Source organism: Heteronotia binoei, chromosome 8, assembly GCF_032191835.1.
Source record: "Heteronotia binoei isolate CCM8104 ecotype False Entrance Well chromosome 8, APGP_CSIRO_Hbin_v1, whole genome shotgun sequence".
NCBI classification, from domain to species: domain Eukaryota; kingdom Metazoa; phylum Chordata; class Lepidosauria; order Squamata; family Gekkonidae; genus Heteronotia; species Heteronotia binoei.
Genome location: NC_083230.1, coordinates 81,883,897 through 81,908,675, shown reverse-complemented (window position 1 = coordinate 81,908,675; position 24,779 = coordinate 81,883,897). Strand labels below are relative to the sequence as shown.

The window sequence follows — 24,779 nt, the reverse complement described above, 5'->3', positions numbered from 1 at the left end:
CATGACTGGGAGTACTAAAAATCAAAAGCATTTTATTTCCAAATCTCTGTTATCTTGAAATTTGAAATGGGAAAATGAATGATGGCAAATTCAAGATAGGGATGGCTCAAGGCATTTTGCTGCTCCAAGCATCCTCTTTCCTTGCTGCCCCAACTTGGTATAAGACAGTAAGCAAAAAACAGACTGTGACAGAAATAACAATCCTCTTAAAGCATTACAATGTTTATTAAGTAGAATAGTTATAACACATTGTGCATACTCATAAAATTAATACAAAAAAACAAACAACACTTCACCATCCAGCAGGTAAAGAGAAATAGTCTCAAAAAATAAGTCCCAAGCACTCCAAACTAATATTAGAAGAAGAAGAAGAATGCAGATTTATACCCCTTCTCTTTGAATCAGAGACTCAGAGTGGCTTACAATCTCCTATATCTTCTCCCCCCGCAACAGATACCCTGTGGGGTAGGTGGGGCTGAGAGGACAACTCCTGTGATAGCTATGGCTGACCCAAAGCCATTCCAGCAGCTGCAAGTGGAGGAGTGGGGAATCAAACCCAGTTCTCCCAGATAAGAGTCCACGCGCTTAATCACTACACCAAACTAGCAGGTTTGGATGGTAAAGTGTTGTTTGTATTTTGTATTAATCTTATGAGTATGCACAATGTGTTATATCTGTTCTATGTTATAAATGTAATGCTTTAAGAGGATTGTTATTTCTGTCACAGTGTTTTTTTGCTGGCTTTGTGCTGTACAGACCATGTTCCCTACTTTTGGTGTGCTTTGTGTAAGACAAAGTCTGCAGCCTATCTTGAAGTCAGGCTGATGCCAGCAGTGAGGATGACACCTCTATATCTGTTCTGCTGTCCCCCTGCAATACCATTGCCCCTGGAACTTGCCTTGGATCCAGCTAGAGAGGCAACAAGAACAGGGTATGGGGGAATGTATGCCTCTTCCCACTGATCTGGTGCCTCAGGCAGCCACTTGAGCTGGTCCTAATTTTAAAAGTCTGATTTTTGTCTTTTATTCCCCATAATTTAATTTCTTAGAAGAGACAAAATGTCACAACTGTGTCACTGATCCCTCAAGAGTTGGGGACTCGAGGATTCTGTGATTAAGAGTAGCCCTGAAGCGTTCACACAGGCAGCTGTAGAGGTGTGGCTTTCCTTTGTTTTCCCCACATCCATGTTTTCTCATCTCCTCTAGGTAGTCTCCCTTGGCCTATATTTTGGGGAGCAGGCATATCTCCGGAGTAGTTGGAATATTCTGGATGGCTTCTTGGTGTTTGTGTCTATCATTGACATCGTAGTTTCAGTGGCCTCTGCTGGTGGAGCCAAAATTCTGGGGGTACTACGAGTTCTCCGTCTACTGCGCACTTTACGCCCCCTCAGGTGAGATTCAAAAGCCCTGTTCTCTTTCATCTCTTCCTACATACAAAGTCTCATGAAAAGTGCAGATGTTTTGCTGAGATTAAGACACTGATAACATGGTTGCCTACTGTTCAGCACTCATGATGGTCATGAACTGAGGCAGGCAGCAAGAGTGTCCAGTTGTAGGGTTGACAAGTCAGTAAGAGGACTAGAAGTGTGCTGAGCTGGCAAATGAGACAGATTTGTCAGGGACTTTGACAAATTGCTTGGACAGTGAGTCAGTGAGAAACAGAAAATAATGCAAGATACATTGTGAAAGGGTTGGCCTCATAATAATAATAATAATAATAATAAATTTTATTTGTACCCCGCCCTCCCCTGCCGAAGCAGGCTCAGGGCGGCTAACAATACGGTGCCCCATGGTGCACCAACAATAAAACAGTTACATTGAAAACATTAAATTAAACATTAAATTAACCTTAAAAGCCTGAATTAAAACAATTAACTAAAACATATTATAACGCTATCCTTGACACTCTTCTAGTTGATGCTGATGGCGGATTTCCAGTTATTCATAAGCTAATTTAAAAAGGGTGGTCTTGCAGGCCCTGCGGAACTGATCAAGGTTCCGCAGGGCCCGCACCTCCTCTGGGAGTTGGTTCCAGAGATGTGGGGCTGCGGCCGAAAAGGCCCGAGAGCGAGTGTTCTGTAGTTGTTCTGTAGTTTAATTTGTCTTGGCCCAGGGGTAGTCAGTCTGTTCTTTCCTACTGACCTCAGTGCTCTCTGGGGTTCATACGGGGAGAGACGGTCCTTCAGGTAGGCTGGTCCTCGGCCATATAGGGCTTTAAAGGTGATAACCAGCACTTTGTACTGGACCCGGTATACAATCGGTAACCAGTGCAGTTCGCGTAGCCCCGGCCGTACATGTTCCCATCTTGGGAGACCAAGCAACAGCCTGGCCGCCGCGTTCTGCACTAGCTGTAACTTCCGGGTCCGGCACAGAGGCAGCCCCATGTAGAGGGCGTTACAGTAGTCCAATCGTGAGGTGACCGTCGCATGGATCACCGTTGCTAGGTCCCGACGCTCCAGGAAAGGGGCCAACTGCTTTGCCCGCCTCAGATGGAAGAAAGCTGACTTGGCAGTGGCTGTTATCTGGGCCTCCATTGATAATGAAGGCTCCAGTAAGACACCCAGACTCTTCACCTGCTGCGCCGCCTTTAGCTGCACACCATCGAAGGTCGGGAGGGATATTTCCCCCCCTGGAGCGCCGCGACCCACACAGAGAACCTCTGTCTTTGCCGGATTCAGCTTCAGCCCACTCAGTCTAAGCCACGTTGCAATAGCCTGTAACGCCCGATCCAGGTCTTCCGGGGGGGAGGCGGGCCGGCCGTCCATTAGCAGATAGAGCTGGGTGTCATCTGCATATTGGTGGCAGCCCAGCCCAAACCTCCTGGCAATCTGGGCAAGGGGGCGCATATAGATGTTAAATAACATCGGGGAGAGGACTGCTCCCTGAGGCACCCCACAATCTAGTGTGTGCCTCTGGGATCGTTCACCCCCGATCGCCACCCTTTGTCCCCGACCCATGAGGAAAGAGGAGAGCCATTGTAAAGCAGACCCCTTAACCCCAATGTCGGCGAGGCGGTGGATCAGTAGCCGATGGTCGACCGTATCAAATGCAGCCGACAGATCTAATAACATCAGCACTGCTACACCGCCTCGATCCAGTTGCCGTTGGAGGTCATCTGCCAAGGCGACCAAGACCGTCTCCGTCCCGTGGCCCGGTCGGAAGCCAGACTGGCACGGGTCTAGGACAGAAGCGTCATCTAGAAATCTCTGTAGCTGCAACGCCACTGCCCTCTCGATGATTTTACCTAAAAATGGTAAATTAGACACCGGTCGATAGTTCGCCAATTCGGCCGGGTCTGCTGTTGATTTTTTCAAGAGGGGGCGGACCAAGGCCTCTTTCAGAGGCGTTGGAAAACGCCCCTCTAGGAGGGATCTATTTATGATGTCCCGTAAAGGACATCTAAGCTCCCTCTGGCAAGATTTAATCAGCCAAGAGGGGCAAGGGTCCAGATCGCATGTTGTTGGGCGAGCAGCGGAGAGAATTCCATCAACTTCTTCCAGGCTGAGTGGGTCGAAGTGGTCCAGCAGTAAATCCGAAGACAGGCGCGGAGCCTCAGTCTGACTTACTGTATCTAATGTGGTAGTATTAAGTGCTTATGGTAGGCTGTGAAGCAGGTGCAGTTCTCTGTGCATCCCTCAGGTGGCTGAATAGTACAGGAAGCCAAAGTTCAAAAACTGCAGCACCCACAAAACATTATTTCTCTTCAATACATCAGGTTGGCTACTGGACAACTCTAGATATTATCAGTAAAACATAATGTTGAGTAAAGGGTTCTTGAAACTGTAATTCACTAGAGCTGTGTTGGTTCTCTCCACAGCAGCAAGTATACCCAGATTTTTGCAATACCATATAGTAACAAATCCAAGTATGCTCAGGAAGGTTGAAAACAACCATTCCATGTGCCCACAGCTCAGGGGCTTACATCTTGATTGTTATTTCTCTTTTGCCAACTTTTAGTTGATTTAAATTGCATAGCTGTTTTTAAGATGATTACTAGTTTTTAATATTTTAACTTTGTCTTTACTCACCCTGAGCCTGCTTGTTGGGAGGGCAGGATAGAAATCCAAAATAATAAATAAATAATAATAACCCTTGTAAGCACCATGCGACTAAAACTCTGATTGCTTAACACGTGGCAAATTTCATACATAAATATTATGGCAAATTGAGCATAGCTAAACCTGCACATTGTCATGCATGATGAATTCACACATGGTAGCATGTTTAGAGTGCCAGACTAGGAAGTAGGAAAGTCAAATCCCTATTCAGCCATGAAGGTCATGGAATGAACTTGGGCCTTCTTCCCTCAGCCTAATCTGCTTCAGAAAGTTGTTGTGAGAACCCCTGAGCTCCTTGGAGCAAAGGCAGGAGGGAGGGGACTGACAGCCATGTCTGTTTGCAATATATATGGAATATTTGTGTATGCATGAGCATGTACTGTGAGAATCAATGTGGCAATTTGGTCCTGAGTCTATATTCATCAAATTGGATGACAGAGCACTGACAGCTTATACCGAGAAGTTATAATCTTATAGAAAACATGTCATGTTGCTGAGGATTTGGGGGGCAACTGTGTCATGATACTTGTAGGCCACATCTTAGTACACAGAGAAGAGCCATCCAATCTCGCTTATTGCTGCCTGTCATGGTGCTTCTTTTTCAGGGTAATAAGCCGTGCCCCAGGCCTCAAGCTGGTTGTTGAGACACTCATTTCGTCCCTCAAGCCTATTGGGAACATTGTCCTCATTTGCTGTGCTTTCTTCATCATCTTTGGCATTCTTGGGGTGCAGGTATCATTGTCGTTTTTTGCCATGAAATGTATCTCTGCCTACCCTTTTAGTCTCAACATACAAGCACGCAGAGCATTTGCTAGCTTTTAAGCTCTTGCATCCGATAACAGAATCCTAGGTAAGTGGGCGGCTGCCGGAGATGCATCAAGAGAAGTGGAGCAGTTGCAGCAATAATGCTCCCCCATCCCCAGCACATATTCCTGTGCAAAGTGCTGTCCTTGGCATCAATCTAGGGTTGCCTTGGTTCTCAGGCAGGTTGCTAGCTGTTCTCTGAGAATGCATCCACCGAGAAAGGAGGATAGAACAATACCCCTTTGAATAAGCTGGGTAAGTAGTTTTCCTTGCTTCCCAGTTGCTCCTTGGTCAAATACCTGAGCGCTAGTTGGAAGGAGTGAATTATTCAAATAGAGAGTAGGGTTGAGGTTCTGAAATACAGCAGGATCCTGCCTGTACTAGAATAACAAGCTGTTTACCTGTTGAATCTGAGATATGTGATTCAGCAGATAACTTACCACCTTTTAAAGAAAACTCATCATTATTTTTTTTCTTCCCCTCCCCCTCAAAAAAATTGTAAGCCCTGAACCCACCCACAGCTGTTTGGGGAAGAAAAAGCAACATCCTCTATTTTGGGCTCCTTCTACCATGGTCTGCAGGAGTAGATTTTATTCCTAGCATGAGAAAGGCTGTGATGTACTTAATCTGTATGCAGCCGGCTCCAGTAAGGCCAGCTTTCCAATTTACAACTAACTTGCGAGACCATTCAGAGCCTTTACAAATGCAAAAATCTAGTTCCTGCTATAAGGTAAAGAGACTTGGGGGAGAAGACATGTAAAAGAAGTCACATCAATTTATTTGGAAGTAGCTGAGAAGCAGGGAGTATTTTCAAGTGATCTGTCAGCCTTTAGTATGCACAAAACCCATTTGGGAACAGTATAATTCTAAAATAGACTGCAGAATGAGTATAGATACAATTGATTCCAATCCAGCCTCTACCTTTTCCCCTTCCTTCCAAGTGGATGCTAAGTAGCAAGAGTCTAGATTGGAGCTACTGACTTAGGTGGGGTACAGCCATGATTTTTGAGGTCGAGGTCGGCAGGGGAAAATAATTCTCAGCTGAGCAGAAGGGGAGAGAGAGGCGGGGCCTGTAGACTGGGCCTTCCTGATTTCACAGTCGGCTTTGAAGCCAGCTGCAAAAACATGAAGACACCCCCCCCCCCGGTCTCTTACCCTTCCATCCCACTCAGCTGAGCAGAGACCCACCACCTTGCCCTCTCATCTTGCTCCACTAGGTCAGGGGCCTTAGTCTGGGGGCCCAGCAGGAATTCAGGAGGTGAGGCCCCCAGAACCCCTCCTCTCCAGAAGTACAAGCCTGAACTTAGGGCTCTTTTCCCCATAACCAACGTCACATCTGTTTATGCCAGCAGAATCTATGACCATCTGGTTTCTTCCTGCAGCTCTTTAAGGGGAAGTTCTATCATTGCCTGGGTGTGGATATCCGAAACATCACCAACAGATCGGACTGCATGGCTGCCAATTACAAGTGGGTACATCACAAATACAACTTCGACAATCTGGGCCAGGTAAATGTGGATCATCCATGTTACTTTACCCTCATATGTGTTTCTATAAAGTATTGCACGCTCTAGGTCCAAAAGGCTGTAAAGGAAAGACTGTGTGTGTGACAATGGGAAGTAATGGTACTACTCAGAAGTAGTTAGGTTTTGTCTTCAAAACTTGTATCCAGTTCTGGTTTCTACTTTCTGAAAGAGTGTTACAGAAGAGAGCAATTGAAATAGCAAAGACCACAAGCCTGTCAACTTAAGCATGTCTAAATCTCAGTGATTAGTCAAGCATATATTTATTTCCTTCCTGCCTGCTCCACCTTTTCTCCACCAAATGGGTACCCATCATTCACCTCACTTCCATTTTATCCGTACAAAGACCCTGTGTGCCAGACAAGGCGAGTAAGTGGCTGGCTCAAAGTCACCCAGCAAGTATCCATGGCAGAGTGAGGATCCAAACCCGGTTCACCCAGATCCTAAACCAAGACTTTAACTACTATGCAACTCTGGATGTGCTTAGTCAGGGCTTTTTTTCTCTCTGGAAAAAGAGGTGCCAGAACTCTTAAGAGGGAAATGAAAGTGAAATACACAGGTGCCCCTCCTGAACTTTTAAACATTTTTGAGAATTTTGTTTCCACAAAGGTTGCAGAGCTCTGTTCCACCACATTTGCCCAGAAAAAAGCTCTGTGCTTAGCCATACTTTTAAAAAAATTGCATAGAAATGTCACAAACTAGACCTTCTAACCCTCTTCTCTCTGTGTATATAAATGCTGCTGACTGAGAATGCATTTTGTGTATCTGACAAGCCCACCAAAGCTTAAGCTACAATAAGCAGGGCAATCCTATGCCCTATTCTGTACTATGAAATCAATGGGACTGGAGTAGCTCTGCATATGATTATACTGTAAATCTGTTAGTCTTGAGGGTGTCATGTGAAGACTCAGGTTTTGATTTTGCTGAGTCACCCCACTAGAACAGATCTCAGCCAGAGAAATTTATGTGTATATTTCATCCTCCCCATGAAATCAGGAGGATTGAAAGGGATTGACTTTGGCTTGAATCAGATCCAAAAGTTTTAGGACCCCTGCAGAGAAGACAGAGAACGATGTGTATTTAGCTTAGTCCATTTAAAGTATTACTCACCTTGTATGGCACCCGGAGTCTGATGATCAGGCCATTTGTATGGCAGTACTCCATTCAGCCAGGTATGGGTTTTATGATGAGCTTTTACCCTGCCCTGTGATCATCCCAGGCACAGGAATGTTTCTTCATCAGCAGCCAAAGGGGAAGAACAGTGTTGGTACAAAGGCAGACCATGCAATACTGACTCATACAGTATGCCCATTCACTATAAAGCTTATGTACCACTGCATGGACTACTACCTCATGGAAAAGTTTCCTCAGCCTCATTTGTTTGTTTATTTCATATATATTTTGCCTTTCTCCTCAAAGGGAAAAGGATTATGTAATTCTCTTGTCCCCCATTTTCACCTCATAACACCTCTGTCAGGTAAGACAGGTTGAGAGCGTGTGACTGGCCCAAGGTCATGCAGTGGGCCTTCATGGCAGAGCGGGGATTCAGATCTGTGTCCCCTAGATTCTAGTCCATCTCTCTAACCACTACACCACACAGGCTGTCATGGAATGAGTGATGTGTTGATTGGAGATGATGAAATTGTTTGGGAAAGCAGGATAACAAACTGGCTAGTTTTAATAGTAATAGTGATTTTATGGCTTAAGTTGTGCATCACCTGGAGTGACCTGGTACCAGGATATAAATAAATAAAAGCCCTTCAGGGAAAAGGAGAAACAACTGATTCTTATAGACAGAAAGGAGGAGGTTGCATAAAAACAGACTTTGGGTAGACAGCGGGAAACACTTCCTGGTTACAAACATAGCTGTTGGGAAGGGAGTATGTTGTCTAGGTTTTATGTTTCTAATTCTCTCTCCTCTGTTTGTATCCATTGTAAAAAGAGTAGAAATTAATCACCCAATATGTATATTGGATCCTTCATATTCTCTCAGTGTACTTTTCACACGTTTGATGGAAAGAGGCCATCTAAATCCTCTTTGACTTCCCATCAAAGAATTTTGCACTGAGTGGGACATGGGGAAGCAAGATCAGGCAGAAGGATTGTCAGAGGGAATAAAAGAAGGACATTTCCAAGGCAGTTGTGTCACAGTTCTCATACTTTTCATCTGAACCCTTTTGTGCAGTCCTCTGAATTAGATTTGTGACATTTTAGCAAACCAAAGAATTATGTGCATCGTAATGGAGTGTTCTCAAAGGGCCAAATCACACATAATGTTGGGGATTTGTGTTCAGACATGTAATTAAGCTGCAAAAAGTTGCTATGGAGAGGAGGTGTGAAATGGATTGGGCTGTATTGCCATATTGCTGTGCTGTCACAGCATTTCCCTAGTCAGAAATGGCCTCCCCAGGTTGCTTCAAAGGCCAGGGAGGGAAAAAAGACACAATAGGACTGCTTACAGACCGGGACTTTGGGCTGACTCAGAGACGCCTTTGAAATCAACCTAAAAAAATCCCTCCAAATGGCAGCATCTGCCACCCATCCCTACACCAGTCCCATCCTATCCTCCAGCCTCCAGAGAGTGGCTCAAAAAGCTACCACTTTGGAAGCGGTGGCAAATTTTTAAGCTGTTCACCAGTCGCCTCCTCACTGTCTGGAAGCAGAAGGGTGCAAGCGAGGCGCCTTGACGTGTGAAACCACCAAGCTGCCCCCAAGCTGCTTCTGGCTTTTTTCCCCCTTAAAAACTGCCTGGAGCACTTGAGCGCATGAACGCTTAACTTGTTGTGGGGAGGAAGAGCGGTCTGACTTCTGAGGTGCTTCTCAGTCTGATCCTGCCAAGCCGCCTCACAGACTATTGGATAGGGAGCAGGGAGCATGTGGAGGATTCAGGACAGCTCTTTTTGAGCCAGCCCGATTTGGAATGCCTCCAATCTGCCCCATAATACCTGTCTGTTATCAGCCTATGAGTACCTGTCTTTTAAAAATTTCTGGAGGTTAAAGCTGCCCAGAGAGAGAAATAACTTCTGACTGGAGGAACAGCAATGGGGAAGGGGGACAGTTAATCACCATTTCCTTAGTTCCAAATTTTGCTTCCAGCATATGGATGTGCATGTATTTGCAACTCATTTATGAATCTTTAAGTGTGAGAGTGGATCCCCAGGATCACACGTGGCTTGGCTCTAAGTTAACCACCAGATCAATGGGTCCATTCTCTATGGACAGGTTTCTCAGAGGAGATTTTCTTCCTCTTTTTTCTCCCTCTTTCTCAAGCATATTCTTGCCTCTCTCTGAGTCCCTCCCACATATCATTTTGAGGATAGAGGAAATACTTTTTAAACGATGAACCTGCCAGAAACCCACCCCAAATGCTTCTTGTCTCAAAAGGTTTCCTGTATTTCAGGCTTTGATGTCTCTGTTCGTGCTGGCTTCCAAAGATGGCTGGGTCAATATTATGTACAATGGACTGGATGCTGTTGCTGTTGACCAGCAGGTATAGAAGTGACTTTTGTAATTTGTTTACCTGCTTTGACCGAGGTTGTTACACAGACTTGCATTAGACTTTCCAAACCTAATTTGTTCCTATCAGTTCATGAGCCATTTAAAGTTTAAACCCCTGCTTTCTGCTCCCAGCAACTTTTTGTGGAAAGCAGTGGTTTCCAAACAGCTGAATTGTGGGCACCACCACTCAGCTGTTTGGCTTAGATGCCTCCAAGCCATTTAAACCCTACTTTTTGCTCCCAAGAAAAGCTGTGTGGAACAGAAAGCAGGGATTTCCAAACAACAGTGGTGGCGACCACTGCTCAGCTCAGCTGTTTGGCTTAAATGGCTCCAAGCCCCATTTAAACCCTGCTTTCTGCTCCCCATGAAAAGCTGCAGGGAGCAGAAAGAAGGGGTTTCCAAACAGCTGAGTTGTGGGGACTGTGGTTCAGGTATTTCATTTAAATGGCTCTGAGCCATTAAACTGAGCCATTTAAACCCTTAAATAGCTTAAATAGCTCTAGCTGTTTCTCGTGAAGAGCAGAAAGCAGAGGTAAACCCCTGCTTTCTGCTCTTCATGAACCACCGCAAACATCAAAATTCGTGGAAGTTTCTGGGGGTTCTTCAGTTCATGAATATCACTTTACGAACTATGAACTATCCAAAATTCAGGACATACTTTAGCTCATCAGCTGTTTTGTATCCATCCCTAGTTTTTTTGTTTGGTTGGTTTTTGCACTAAGGGTCAATTCACGTTATACAGTTCTTGTAACCATTACTTTCATTCAGATTCTGTAGGAGAATGCGATCCCCAAGCATTCATGGGCCCAATTCAATCAAAGACTGAAACACGTTGGAGAAGGCGCTTGAATTTTCCCTCCCTCCCACCCTCCACCACTTTCCCAGTCTGAAACAGAGCTGCAGTTTGCCACATAGGAGAACTTGTTTGCTGTATGGTTCTCAAATGCAGCAGAGGGCAGCTGGCAGGGCTTGTCTTTCAGTGCCATTCTAAGCATAGTTGTACCTTTTTTAAATCCATAGAAAACAGGGGGGATAGAAGGGTGCAACTCACATAGGATGGCACTACTTAGGTGGTCAATTTCTCTCTCACAGCCCCAAAATTCTTCATCTACAAGATATTCCAGTGTCTGTAGCAATTTGTAATGGTACTTTTGCTTTAATGATGGTGTTTGATTTTATTTGTGTATAGCTAAATAAATTCTTGATAGGATTATTGTAACTATCCTAGGCCTTCTGATGTAGTAATTAATTTTCCTTTATTCAGCTAGCAAGATATAACTGGCCATCTGTATATTACTGCCATTCCCTTTAGCACTACACCCCACATTCTGTACTGAAGTCATGTTAAGGAACTCACTAAATTCTGAAACTATGGATATTGGTTTTTAGATTCACAGATATGCAGGGGAAAGCACCATTTTAGTCTGTACAGGCTCAAAGATCCAATAAATCAGAGAGCCTGTAAAGACTTTTTTTTACATTTGATGGGGAGCTTATTTGGATTTTCCCAAGTGCTTTAAGAAGATAGTTCATAGTGCATACAACACTCATGCAAGGTGGGCCAGCATTATTATCCTTATATTACAGATGGTGGGATTGAGAGGCTTACTGAAGGGCTTCCAGTGACCTAGGGACTTTCCAGCACATTGTTCAGGCTATTAATATTGCACTCTTCTAGCTCTTTAATTGGTCCCATATCAATTTGAAGAATTGTTTGTGACAGAGAAAGGAATAGAGGATCCCACCACCACCACCCCAAAAAATCTGTAAATGCTTTTAAAAGTGTATACTATTGATACTAATTAGGGCAACACAGAGAATATATAACTTAGAAAATAAGGAAATGGTTTTGATGAAAGCACTGTTTTTGTAGATGGGCTGCATATACCCTGTAGTTAGAAGGAAGTGGAGAGAGGGCAGTCAAGGGTAGATCAACCCTAAGAGTCTGTGATTGCCAACCTCCAAGTGGAACCTGGAGTTCTCCTGAAATTACAGTTGCACTCCATATGACAGAGATCAGTTCCCCTGGAGAAAATGGCAACTTCAGAGGTCAAACTCTATGATGTGCAATAGATTTTGCATGAAATCACTCCCCAAATCCCCCCTTTCCAAGGCTGGTACCCAAATCTCTCCTACTAAGGAACCTGCCTACTGAGCATCTATCTGTCTCTCTATGGCTTAAAAGGAAGCAGGGAATTACCTTACCCTCATATTTCAATGGAATTTCCCAGGTCTTCACTTTTTCCACAAGAGTAATAAATTCTTGGTTTTCCTCGTTCTTCTCTGAAATCTCCAACAAAACCTATCATCTTGGTCTTTTTCCCTCATTATAATCCCCAATGTACAAGATCCAACATGCCAGTGGCAGCCATTTCTTTCATTTCTGTGGATCTGCTTTTCATTCCAGCCCGTGACCAACAACAACCCTTGGATGCTCCTCTACTTCATTTCTTTCTTGCTCATCGTCAGCTTCTTTGTGCTCAACATGTTCGTAGGAGTGGTGGTGGAGAACTTCCACAAATGTAGACAGCATCAAGAGGCAGAGGAGGCCCGCCGTCGGGAGGAGAAACGCCTGAGGCGCCTGGAGAAGAAGCGTAGGAGTAAGGAACAACCTAAGTGTTTGGTTGGTTCGTAGGCTGAGCTTTTCTGAGAAAAACCTTCTTCTTTTTTTAAAAAAATGATGAAAACATGGTGGGTGGGTGTGGGTATTGGTTGAGCGTCTCCAAGCCACTTGCCTCTTGGTGCAGTGCCATTGAAGTGCAGCCAGATGCTTTATTGATCTAATCTTTTCATCATCCCTAAGCCCATCACACTGCTGGAAGCACAAGGGTGAGTCTATGGGGAACTAGGTCCCTCAGAATGACCTGGTAATATCAGAACATATTTTCTGTTTTTTAAAAATGCCTTCCTGTCCCTACAAGCTAACACTAAGTGAAGGCATGTGTTGACTGATTTATTTTTTCACATGGATGCTATTTCCTCTTCACACCTTCAGAGACCCTTTCTAAATAACTCTGCAAAATCAGCTGTCTCTTGGGTTCAGTGGGACCTCTCACATTAACTACCTTCTGACAGACTACTTCTCAGTATGCCAAAACAGAGCAAAAAAAAAAGAAGAAAGATTGTCTTGTATCCTCGCCTTGTTGTTCCTGAAATGGTTTCACTCATCATGTACCAAGGCAATCTTGGAAGCAAAAGAATTCTTCTCTTGGTGTGCCTCTGATTTATGTTGTCGTTCCTTGTAACTCGATGAGAGAAACACCCAGAATGCACTTTGAACTTTAACATAAGCCATTCTGAACTCACCTATCCTCTCATCTTCTCCTTAAAATCCATTTGAATGTACCTCCTTCCTGAAAGCATAAGAGAACCCTTATCTTCTCCCTTCTTCAGATTTCCCTCTCCTGTAGGAGTTTACTCCTTTTTTTATAATTGAGGAACTTAATTTGTTGGGGCATGGAATGCTGGGTTAGTATCATTTCCACAAACATAGGACTAACAGATTCTTTCTGTCACTCCCCCCTCCCCTTCTCATGCCCTTCATTTGTTCATTTCTATTTTGTCTTTCTTTATATTCTACCCTCCTCTTCTGTGTTCCCATGTTTCTTTTTCTTTTCTTACTGCCTTGTTCACCGTCTATTATTTCAATACCTTCCCTTTTCTCCATCTTTCTCTATCTCTCTCAATTCTTCCTCCTCTCCCTTCTCTATCTTTTCCTGGATCTCCCTGCTCCCTCACGCCCATTGAAGAAGCACAGCGCTTGCCGTATTATGCCACCTACTGCTCTATCCGCCTTCTCATCCATTCGGTCTGCACCAGCCACTACTTGGACATCTTCATCACCTTCATCATTTGCCTCAACGTCGTCACCATGTCCCTGGAGCACTACAACCAACCAATGGTGAGTGAGTTCAAGGGACTTAAATCCTGCCTTTATGCCTTCCTACTCCTCCCTTGGTCTCCTTCTCTGTTTTCCATAAAAAAAGTGCGTCTAACAAAAAAGAAAGAAAACAGTAAATGTCTAGTGGAGAAATTAGAACTTGGCAGCTATTATAAAGTGCACTGGAACAGCCTGATTTGCTGAGAAGGCCAGTCACAGACAGAAGGACAACTGTTACATTTGCCATTACATGTCATTCTTGCTTTCTCCTCTCCAAATACTTATATCACAAAAGCTTACTCGAATGGGACATACGTTCAGTCATATTGTTTTACTAGAGCCACTTATACTGGGGGGTTTTTCTACCCTACTGTTTAAATGGTGGTAGAAATTGCAGTACAAAATTTTCACTAAACTGAGCTAACCAGCTGGGATGATTTTAGAAGATCAGTACAAACTAGTTGGCGGTCCATTTTCTTTTAACCCTCCATCTCTATTTTCTCATCTTGAGAAATGCAAGGAATGCTAGCATAGTAGATGCCTTGATTTACAGCTTGCAATTTGCCACATGATGGATGAAATTTATATTCCTTGATCCAAGATATTTGCTCCCCCCATGCCCCAGTTAGCTGCATGCTCAAGGGAGTGCATCACCAAATGGAGAAAAACATGGCATGAGAGATTTTGAAGAAGAAATCCTGTCTAATTCTTGTAAGCCAGGGGGACATTCTTACCAGTACCCATGTATCTGTATTATAGGGACTTGGTTGTGACAAGAATTTGAAGGTGAGTACCTAAGGATAAAATATATAATCTGAAACATATAGAAGGGTTTTCTTTCTGTGCCAAACTCCTCACTCATATGCTGTGTTTGCATATATACCAGGAAACACTGGCCTCCAGAAATTGCCATTCCAAAGTCTTTAATTTATATCTGAAGTGCCAGGACTATAATCATTAATTCAGCTTCTCTTTTCCTTGGACTTCAAAAGCAAATTTGATCTTGGCTCCTACTGTCTCTGTGCCTTGTATTAAATAGACCACAGGAATTAAGCTAAGCATACAGTACTCCTGAAACCCAACAATCCTCTTGCTTTCCTCTGGTTTATGCTGCAAAGCTTGTGATCCCATATCCCTTCTCCCTCTCCTTGTATAGTCGCCAAAGTTTAATGGGAGATATCTCTCTTAGTCTTTCCTTTATGTCAGTTTCCTAACCTGTCACAAGAGGGATAATTACACTTTGACTGCATGAGTTCTTGCATAATCAAATGCAGGTGGAGTGCTATAAGATGCTCAGAGGGGAGGAAGGGCAGATACGCAAAATGTAATTATTTAGGCCTTTTTGGTATATTGTAGAAGCTCTACATGAGTTTAGCAAATTTGATCAACTTTACAATGTGCTGCAGAAAAGCTAATTCTCAACTTCCAAAATAAAGGTCAACCACCAATAGGTTGTGGAACACTCCCTTATTTTTTAATTTCTTGTTACTGAGAAAGCCATGTTATGATGCTTCCTGATTATTTTGACCTTTTTCATACCACAAACTTTTCATTAACAGTGAAAGTTGGAAGCAGAATGACTTAAAAACCTTTTGGTTTGGAATGCTGTACGTTTATCTGCAAATTGTAGCTATCATCACTAGAATGTGGAACAAAGTTTGAGTCCAGTGGCACTTTCAAGTCCAACAAAGTTTTATTCAAATATAAGCTTTTGTGTGCACACACACTTCTTCAAATACAATGAAACAGAGATTACCAGTCCTTACCTATGGGTAGAAGGTGACAGTAAATTAGCATACAGCATAATGAAGATGTTTAACAGATTCAAGGATCAAATAGAAACAATAAACTTAGGTTACCATTTGTTTGGATTTAATTCTGGGGAGAACCATAGTGAAGGAAATAAATATGACAAAATTGGTGATTCTCTCAAGAGCAGTCCTCTGAGAGCTCTCTCAACCCCACCAACCTCACAGGATGTCTGTTGTGGGGAAGGGAAGGAGACTCAAGACTCTGAGTGAAGGGAAGGGTATAAATCCAATCTCCTCCTCCTTCTCCTCTTCCTCCTCCAGAATTAAACCCAAACAAATGATAACCTAAGCTTGTTGTTCCTGTTTGGCCCTTGCATCTGTCTTCATTAGGCTGTATACTAATTTGCTGCCCATCTACTATTTACCCATCTATTATATGCCCATATACTAATTTGCTGCCCACCTATATGTATGGTAAATTGCATTTCATTGTATAGGAAGATGTGTGCATGCACACAAAAGCTTATAACTTGAACAAAACTTCTTTGGTCTTAAATATGCCACTGGACTCAAATTTTGTCCAACACGGCTACTAACCTTATCCTATCACTAGAATGTGTCTTTGCTAGTCAATTTTTGCACAATATGTTCCTGTGCATGCTATTGAAGTAACAAGTTACTCCAGTACTAATTCCATGTCCAGCCCTGGTTTCCACTCTGCCAAAGGGTTTTACAGAAATTGGTTTCATTATAGTATTCCTCAGAATTAGTTTTGGTCATTTGGGCAACATTTTACAATTCTGTCTGAATTGATAATTCTCTTGCCTCTGTTTTTTCATGAGCAGCAGCTTAGTTTTTATAATGTCATTAACTATAAAAAGTGGTGCTCACACAGCTATGCAATTACAGACCAGTTAAGCAATTACAGACCAGTCAGGGAGTTTTAAAAGAGCAGAGTGTTAAAGCTGCAGTACTGCAGTCCTAAGCTCTGCTCACGACCTGAGTTTGATCCCCAGTGGAAGCTGGGTTTTCAGGTAGCCGGCTCGAGGTTGACTCAGCCTTCCATTCTTCCAAGGTCGGTAAAATGGGTACCCAGCTTGCTGTGGGGGAAGTGTAGATGACTGGGGAAGGCAATGGCAAACCACCCCATAAAAAGTCTGCTGTGAAAACATTGTGAAAGCAACATCACCCCAGAGTCGGAAATGATTGGTGCTTGCACAAGGGACCTTTCCTTTCCAGGGAGTTTGATGCTATCACTGTTCCCTTTCCTCCCACTCCTAGTCTCTGGAGACTGCCCTCAAGTACTGCAACTACATGTTCACTACTGTCTTTGTGCTGGAGGCCGTTCTGAAGCTCGTGGCCTTTGGGCTGAGGCGCTTCTTCAAAGACAGGTGAGCAGGGAGGGTAAATCATGTTTTGTGGGGCACAGAAAATAAGAGGCAAATCATTCTGGGCTCTGTGGTTTTAGTAGCACAGCCATGTCATATCTGAACAACTGCTACATTGTAAACAGTAGTGAAAATCTTCAGGACTCCTTCCCAACATTCTTTGCTGTTGTCAGTATGTATTAGTTCTTCTGTGTTCTTTCCCATCTAAACAAGTGATTAGATGGGAAAGCAAAATAAAGCATTTGGTGTAAGTACTGCAGTGCAGTGGAAATTAACTCAAATGCAGAATCCTCAGGGTAAAAGAAAAAGAAGAAGGGGGGAGGAGAGGAGGATGTTCCTGATCCTGCAGTTTGTTTTTTAAAAGTCTTGAAAACCTCTTTTTACAAAGAAGGGCATAGAGAACAAAGCAAGTGTAGCTGGAGATTTTTATTAGTACTTCTCCACTGAGCAGAACTCTCATTACCCTGTCCATCTCTTTCCTCTTATAAAATAGCCATTCCTCTATATTCTGCGTATCTCTTATCTTTTTTCTCAAGCAAGATCAGAGCGCAGCACTCACTTTGCATGCAGAAGAGTCAAACTTCGATCCCCATCATCTCCACTTAAAGACTTTGAGGCAGCAGATCTGGAAAAGATTTCTGGCCTTGGAGACCTTGGAAAGCTGCTGCTGCCAGCCAGGGCATATAGTGCTAGCATTGATCTGGCTCAGTACAAGACAGTGCCGGTTTTTTTAATATATATATATAAAATCAATGTTAGCCCCCCCACACACACACAAATCCCCAAATCTTATCAAAACTAAATGAACAGCTAAATAAAGGATATCAGTTAAGTAAAGCAATGCAGACTGGATATCATAAAGGATATCAGTTAAGTAAAGCAATGCAGACTGGTGTGTTTTGGGGAGGCACAGTGGCTCAGTGGTAGAGCATCTGCTTGGTAAGCAGAAGGTCCCAGGTTCAATCCCTGGCATCTCCAAAAAAAGGTCCAGGCTAATAGGTGTGAAAAACCTCAGCTTGAGACCCTGGAGAGCCGCTACCAGTCTGAGTAGACAATACTGACTTTGATAGACCCCTGAGGGTCTGATTCAGTAGAAGGCAGCTTCATATGTTTTTCATATGTTTGATTCCCACACCAAAAGTATAGAACTCTGGATTGGTATCAAATCCCATAACATGTGCTTAGTATGAAAGCTGAAAGAATAGACTGATTTTGCATCTTTCAGTTGAACAGAAGAGCTCCATTTTTTACCTTCACAATTTCTTAAAGGTGGAACCAGTTGGACCTGGCCATTGTTCTGCTCTCAGTCATGGGCATCACACTTGAAGAGATTGAAATCAATGCTGCCCTTCCCATCAACCCCACCATCATCCGTATCATGAGAGTGCTGCGCATTGCCCGAGGTGAGAAAGGGGCCAGGGAAGGGTATAAACTGACCAACAGCTTTGAGGTGAAGCAGAAAAATGTGCTATTAGGTTGCCAACTCTGGCTTGGGAGATTCCTGGAGATTTGGGGGCAGTGACCAAGACAGGATTTTCAGCGTCTTCCATCCTCCAAAGCTGTCATTTCTCCAGGGGAACTGATCTCTGTAGTCTGGAAATCAGCTGAGATTTGGGAGGAGCTTCAGAACCCACCAGGAGGTTGACAACCTTAGTAGGAGGGAAGGCAGGACATGATTACAAGGCAGGAGCATCTTTGCTAAATTTGCTAAATTCTACACACCCCAAGTGCTTCTGTACTTTGCTTACATCTCTGTGTGCTCAAGACTCACCCAGAAGCAGTCATGAAGGGGCTTTTCTCCTACGTTTTTCTCCAACTTGACAGTTCAGTGTGTATAATTATTCTGTTCTTCACACTGTGAGGCCTCCTAATGTTCTAATTTCCCCCTGAGTTGTGAATCTGGCCAGCCACAGGATAAGTGAACTGGCATCACATTCTGAGCTCTAGTCTAAAGGGATTTTAAAGGACCCTGGTGCAGAGAGGAGGATAAGCCCAAATTTCCAAACAGAGGCACACCTAGCCCATTGTGCTATGACAAGACCCATGTTTCTCAGGCATCCTTAGCAAAGATTCCTATGTACCTTTATCATGCAGAAATCCATGTGGGTTTTGTATGCCTGGTGCTTCCCTGCATGTATACATATCAAAAGAAATTACATCCAGTAATGCATCTGCTGGTGAGAGTTAATATTTTTACAAAAGCATGATTACAACAAACAAAAAAAGAGAATTGCTGTAGGATAGGCATGTATGGGCTCGGGGTAGGGGAGAGAGCTAAATGGAGTGGAAATCAAATGAGAGATGGAAAAGAGGTCATGCACAGAGCAAGAGGAGGGAGGTAAATGGAGATTAGAGGGCTTAATGAGAGGAAGTGGGAAATGGAGAGATAGTGAGCTATGGGTGACCTCTACCTGAGACCCTGAAGAGCTGCTGCTGGTCTGAATAGACAATATTGACCTTTATGGTCTGATTTAGTATAAGGCAGTTTCATGTGTGTTCATGTATGGGTGGTGTCCAGAGCTGATGCCTGACCTAGGCTTGCTCAGACCCCCACTAGCTTAAGCAGGGCCATCCCCCAACTATTAGACAGGCAGTCACTCATCTGAGGCCAGGAGAAGCACCAGCAGTTCAGCTGCCAGGAGAGCCAAACTTGGAAGGGCCAGTAGCTTTTGAGGGTGAAAGTCTGCCTGCGTTCATCCCAGCAAGACCAATGATGCCATTGGCCAACAGCAGCCTGATGACACCTACAACAGCAGCCCTGAGATTGCTAAGAAAGTGGACACCACCCCTCCGGGGAAAACAACAGCCTTGCTAACAGACCCAGCAGTGGCACAGGAAAGAGACCAGGGACAAAGCTAGGCCAGGAGCAGCCATGGGCTGATGTGGAGACAATTCCTCAGTCATGGGAAGGAATGGAAAAGCCAGGGATTGACAGCAGAGATTGAGAAACAGGCAGCAGGAAGGGGTGGGTGAATGCCCTATCCATAGCTCCAGATAGACCCAAACAGGTGCCAGATTCTGACACTCAGAGCTGGGATTGAACCTAGGGGAAAGGGAGATGGGGCAGGCATCCTTCATGAGAGAAGCTGCAGGGATAGGACTTCCTGCTGGAAAAGAGATAGTTGTCTAAGGGAGGGAAGTGGGTGAAGGTGCTGCACCCTTTTCTCCCTCCTATTCTGAGACCTGGAGGAGTTTCCCTGAGCACAGGCCAACGTGGTGGAAGGTAGGAGAGTGGGGCTAGCAAGGGAGGAGCCTCACAGGTGGAAAGTCAGGGAGGTACTTAGGGAGGTAGAATAGCAGAAGCACTGCACTTGAATGTACTGCTAGTTGGTGAAATGCAAAGCATTGTACTATCCAAACACCAAATAGACTCTGCTCTCTTTCCCATAATAGTCCTGAAACTGTTGAAGATGGCAACTGGAATGCGAGCTTTGCTGGACACAGTTGTGCAAGCACTGCCACAGGTAAAAACTGCACTGCACTGAAGAGGACTTACTACCAAAGTAGATGTGCATGGCATTGTGACCTCTTAAATATTCTGAAATAATAAAACAAAATGAACTTTCTCATTCTTCTTTCTTTCAGAATACACACCATTCTCTTTTTTTCCCCAAATTCATCCCACAAACATAATGTTCAAAACTTATTCTTATAAATTTTAAAGGTACAAAAGAAATGAAGTTTCTTTCTTTTTCTTTTCCTGGGCCAACTATGTTGGTGTAGAAATATGAACATATCTAGTAATATCTGGAAAATACCTAGTGTACTAATTAAAATCAGTTGAGATTCAAGTTTACTAGTTTTTAAAAAGTCAAAGGACATGTTTTGTAGAGCAGAGACCTTAAGGTCTGATCATTTCTTCTTCTTTTGTCCCACTTAACTCATTTCTGGCATTCCCCAGCAGTCAAAGTGTTTTTGTGGAAACTCGAGTGGTGATGTGTTAGGTATTCAAGATCCCAGTTTCAGGTGGGCCAGTCCCAGCCAGAGAGGTGGGAGACAGTGATCATCATGCAAAAAACAGCAGTCTTCACTCCAACAAGGAGACCTTTGGATTAGCAGCAATCAGCTCCTTCCCTGATTCTTTATGTCTGTCACCTACACAAATGCAGTGGTTGCTCAACAAAGCTGATGTCCATTAGCTGCACTGAATTTCATTTCCCTTTTCTGGAAGAAAGCTGATATTCAAGTAATTAGCTCTTAATCCTTCAGCGCCTATCTTCTATTTGAGTCTCATTTAGCGCAGTGCTGGCATAATTTTTTACTGCGACTTTCCTCATTTTTAAAAAAAATCTCATTATGCCCTAGGGCTGGGTGTGCTCTGCTCTTAAGAATGTGTGCGTGTTGTGCACCAAATAATGCAAATATCCAGGAAGGTACTTAATTTTGGATCATATATTAAATGTGTTGGTAAGGTCCAACCCTGGCAATGGAGAAGGGAAGTCAGTCTGCAGCTGTCTTTGTTTTCTTATGCCTTGAGCAATGCCCACCCCTACATTTTGACCACCTCTACTTTTTCAGCATTTTCTCTTCCAGCATAAAGGCTAAAAACTAGCATTTCAAAACTGAAATGATTAGGTCAGTCAAGACTCCAATGGCCCTCTTAAAACTGGATAACCCACCTGCAGAAGGGTGTTCAGTGGAGTGGGGATGCCAAGGAAATAGAAAATAGGTAGAAGGTAAGCTGCTTCCTCCTACCCCCATCACCACTCCAGTCTTGATTGGGACTTGCTGTAGTCAGCTCTCAGTAGGGTACACAGGCAGATTCTCTACCAGCTGCCAAGTCTAGGGGAAGATCCTTGAGGCTGCAATTGCCCAAGCAAGAGGCTTAAAGATGTTGTTCCAGAAAAGGCAAACATTACTTTAGTACCCTGCCAGGGAGTGGTGTGTTCAAGCCCCACCTCTCTGGAGGAGCCTGTTCTATTTAAAGGTGTTGTATTAGATTATGGCAGTGGATCCTCCATCTGGCTTGGAAAGCTTCTTGACTTTTTAGAGCTTGAGAGGACAGATCAGGAGTGGCTTCAGGGGCTTCAGCAGGTTCTGGGACAGCTGATTTAAAGACTGAGGCTGAGGAGAAAGGCAGGGCTACCTCCTAAAGTTAGAGAGCTATTCCAGTCACTTGGGGCTCTTCCCAGGTACCATAGGGGGCTCCTGAGTGCCCCTTGGGATGATTCCAGGAACTCACCTTACTGATCAGGTTCTGCCCCCCTCCCAAGTGAGGAAGAACTGGTTCTTTGTTCCAGGACACACTGTGCCGCTGGAAGCAGTTTTTTGAATTGCAAAAGGAGCATAATGTGAATCTATACATAAGAGATTTTAACTCACACTAAGTTTTAAAACTTTTCTTTTTTTCTCTCTGGAATTGGCAGGAGCCGGTTCAGTGGCCTGCTAGATTACAGCTGATTCTGCATTTGCCGTTTGCCTTCCTTTCACTCCAGGGTTGTTCCATGCGGGCCTGATTTCCCGATTCCACACTAGAGGATTTCTCCCGGATTCAATTCCCAATCTGTTCCGTGTGTTTTGATTCCGCAGTACTGTTGCTCCCGGAGCTTCCACCATAATCGGAGCAATTTCCCCCTCCCCTCCCTCCTCACTTATTCATGCCCCTCCCTCCTTACTCATCCATGTAGTTCCTTTTTTTTACATGCATGCGTGTTCACATTACAACGTAACCTTTTTTATTGTGTTATGACATAACACCAGAGGCGCAATACTTGCAAAGTCACATGTTTTCCTTCCCACCTGCCATTGGTCATTAATCTGCCCCCTGGTCTATTGTCTAAAGCAGGAAGCACACACTTCAGCACACACTTGCTGGAATGCTAAGCACACAGTTTTCAGGAAAAAACTATTTTAAAAAGGAGCCCTAAGGGGGGGGGGGGTGGTATCTAAAGTATTGTCTCCAGCACATCAGTAAAGGGCTATAAACATAGCCAAGTTCCCTCTTGAGGAACATGCGGGGGGCGGTGGTGGATAAAAGTGGCATCAGCGCATCTTAAAATTAGTTCGCGTAACATCGATTTTCATTTTGTGACGTTGTAACGAGACTATTGTAAAAAAAAAAAAGTATGATAGCACAAAGTGCTTTCAGTTGTGTGTGGGGGGGAATAACGTTGTGAACGATCAAATGTTATGGCAGATTACTTCCCAGATAATGGAGGGCACATTACCAAAATTTCATGGAACACCATAAAGAGTGAGGGCGTTTGAAAGTAAGGGATGCATTCGGGCAAAGAAGAGAATCGTGTTGCAGCGTTATGCGTTGCAGCGTTGTAACGCAAAACCAGCTTTGCTTAAAAAAAATTCCTAATCAGATAATGGCAGACAATTTTAAAAGGGAGTAAAAGTAAGAGGGTGTGATGAAATAACTGGGTGGGATCAGGGGTGTGGAGTTATGTGGGTGTGTTCTAATGATGCGACAAGTTTGACAGCACACTGGCTCAAGTTCCGCACATAAAATTCCGAGCCTCGGAACCGCAGCAAAAAAAAAGATCCGGTATTTTGCCGATCACCCTGATCCGGGGTGGCACCGCTTCAGAGGCGGGTCAAACTGCTGCCCCGGGTCAAAATGTGCGGAAACCAACATCTGCCCCGGGGGGAAACACAGCATCGGAGCCAGAGCAAAGGCTAATGCGGAATCACCCTACATCTATACATATGCTAATAGCCCTAGTAGGAAAACCAGCTAAGGAATTTGGTGCTAGGAAGTCTTCAGGCAATTCCAGAAGATTTCTTAGAATGCCTTCCAGGAGTGCTCCAAGGATGCACCTGTGATATGGACTGACTGGGTCAAGGGGGTTGAGAGAGTAATGTAAAGTAGGTGGAGACAGGGATTAAGAACATTTCCTTGCAAGGGGAAGTTGTTTTTGCTTTTCCTTATGATACTGAGCTGGAATGACTTCTTGTCTGAGGATGCAAGCAGGCAGCCATCTTTTTCATTTCATTTTCATTTTATTTGATTTATATCACGCCCTACCCCACCGAGGTGGGCTCAGGGCGACTGACAATGTGGTCTCCTAGGTAAAGGCAAGATAGGAACCTTGTGACTCTTTAAGATTTTTAGTGCCTGTACTATTTTAACATCAGTTAGGGTAGTTGGTTCTCAGTCTCTGTACCACCCAGATCCTCCATCATCTTGGAGACTCTAGTGTAAGAGGGGGCCCCAGATTGGCAGGAAAGTAGTCTGTATCCATGTGGCAATTTCTCCAGGGAAGCCCAAAAGTTGTAATTAATCCAGGCTCTGGGTAATGAGGGACATAAAGATAGGGCCTCAGATTGGGTAGGGGAACTAGGAACCCTAACCCTCCTAGCAGGACCACCCATCCACCCAAAAAAGGGCAGGTGGTGACAATGAATTACACTAGTGGAAGGAAAAAGTAACCCGCTTCAGGAATTGGCAACACTAAAGTGGGGTGGGCAGAGCAGGGTCTGCAAGTCAAAGCAGGCCTGTTCTTTCACAGCTTCATTTGGAATACTGTCTACAGTTCTTGTCTCCATATCTCAAAAAGCACATTGCAGAGCTGAAAAAAAAGTTCGGAGAAGGACAACCAAGGTGATTAGGGAGTTGGAGCACCTTCCCTATGAGGAAAGACTGAAGAGTCTGTGATTTTTCTGTTTAGAAAAGAGACAACTAAGGAGGGAGAGCATAGAGGTTTATAAAATTATGTATAGGGTGGAGAGAGTTGACAAAGAGAACTTTTTCTCTGTCTCCCAAATACTAGAAATCGAGGGCATCCAATTAAACTGATAGGGAGTAGATTCAGGATGGACAAAAGGAAATACTACTTTACAAAGAGTGTAATTAAAATGTGGAATACACTGCCAGAGGAAGTAGTGATGGCCACAGGAATAAACAGCTTTAAGAGGAGGATTAGATAGCAT

The 24,779-nt window shown here is 44.0% G+C and overlaps 1 protein-coding gene across 1 annotated transcript in view; it reads left to right on the top strand.

The window, feature by feature from the left end:
- CACNA1I (calcium voltage-gated channel subunit alpha1 I) overlaps window positions 1-24,779 on the top strand; it is a 537,094-nt gene that overhangs the window by 480,698 nt on the left and 31,617 nt on the right. Inside the window, exons 21-29 of the mRNA XM_060245420.1 lie at window positions 1,206-1,390; window positions 4,663-4,789; window positions 6,244-6,369; window positions 9,785-9,874; window positions 12,290-12,482; window positions 13,632-13,783; window positions 16,795-16,904; window positions 18,171-18,304; window positions 20,295-20,365. Of these exons, the coding sequence (XP_060101403.1) occupies window positions 1,206-1,390; window positions 4,663-4,789; window positions 6,244-6,369; window positions 9,785-9,874; window positions 12,290-12,482; window positions 13,632-13,783; window positions 16,795-16,904; window positions 18,171-18,304; window positions 20,295-20,365 (1,188 nt within the window). The remainder of the gene's footprint in view (window positions 1-1,205; window positions 1,391-4,662; window positions 4,790-6,243; window positions 6,370-9,784; window positions 9,875-12,289; window positions 12,483-13,631; window positions 13,784-16,794; window positions 16,905-18,170; window positions 18,305-20,294; window positions 20,366-24,779) is intronic.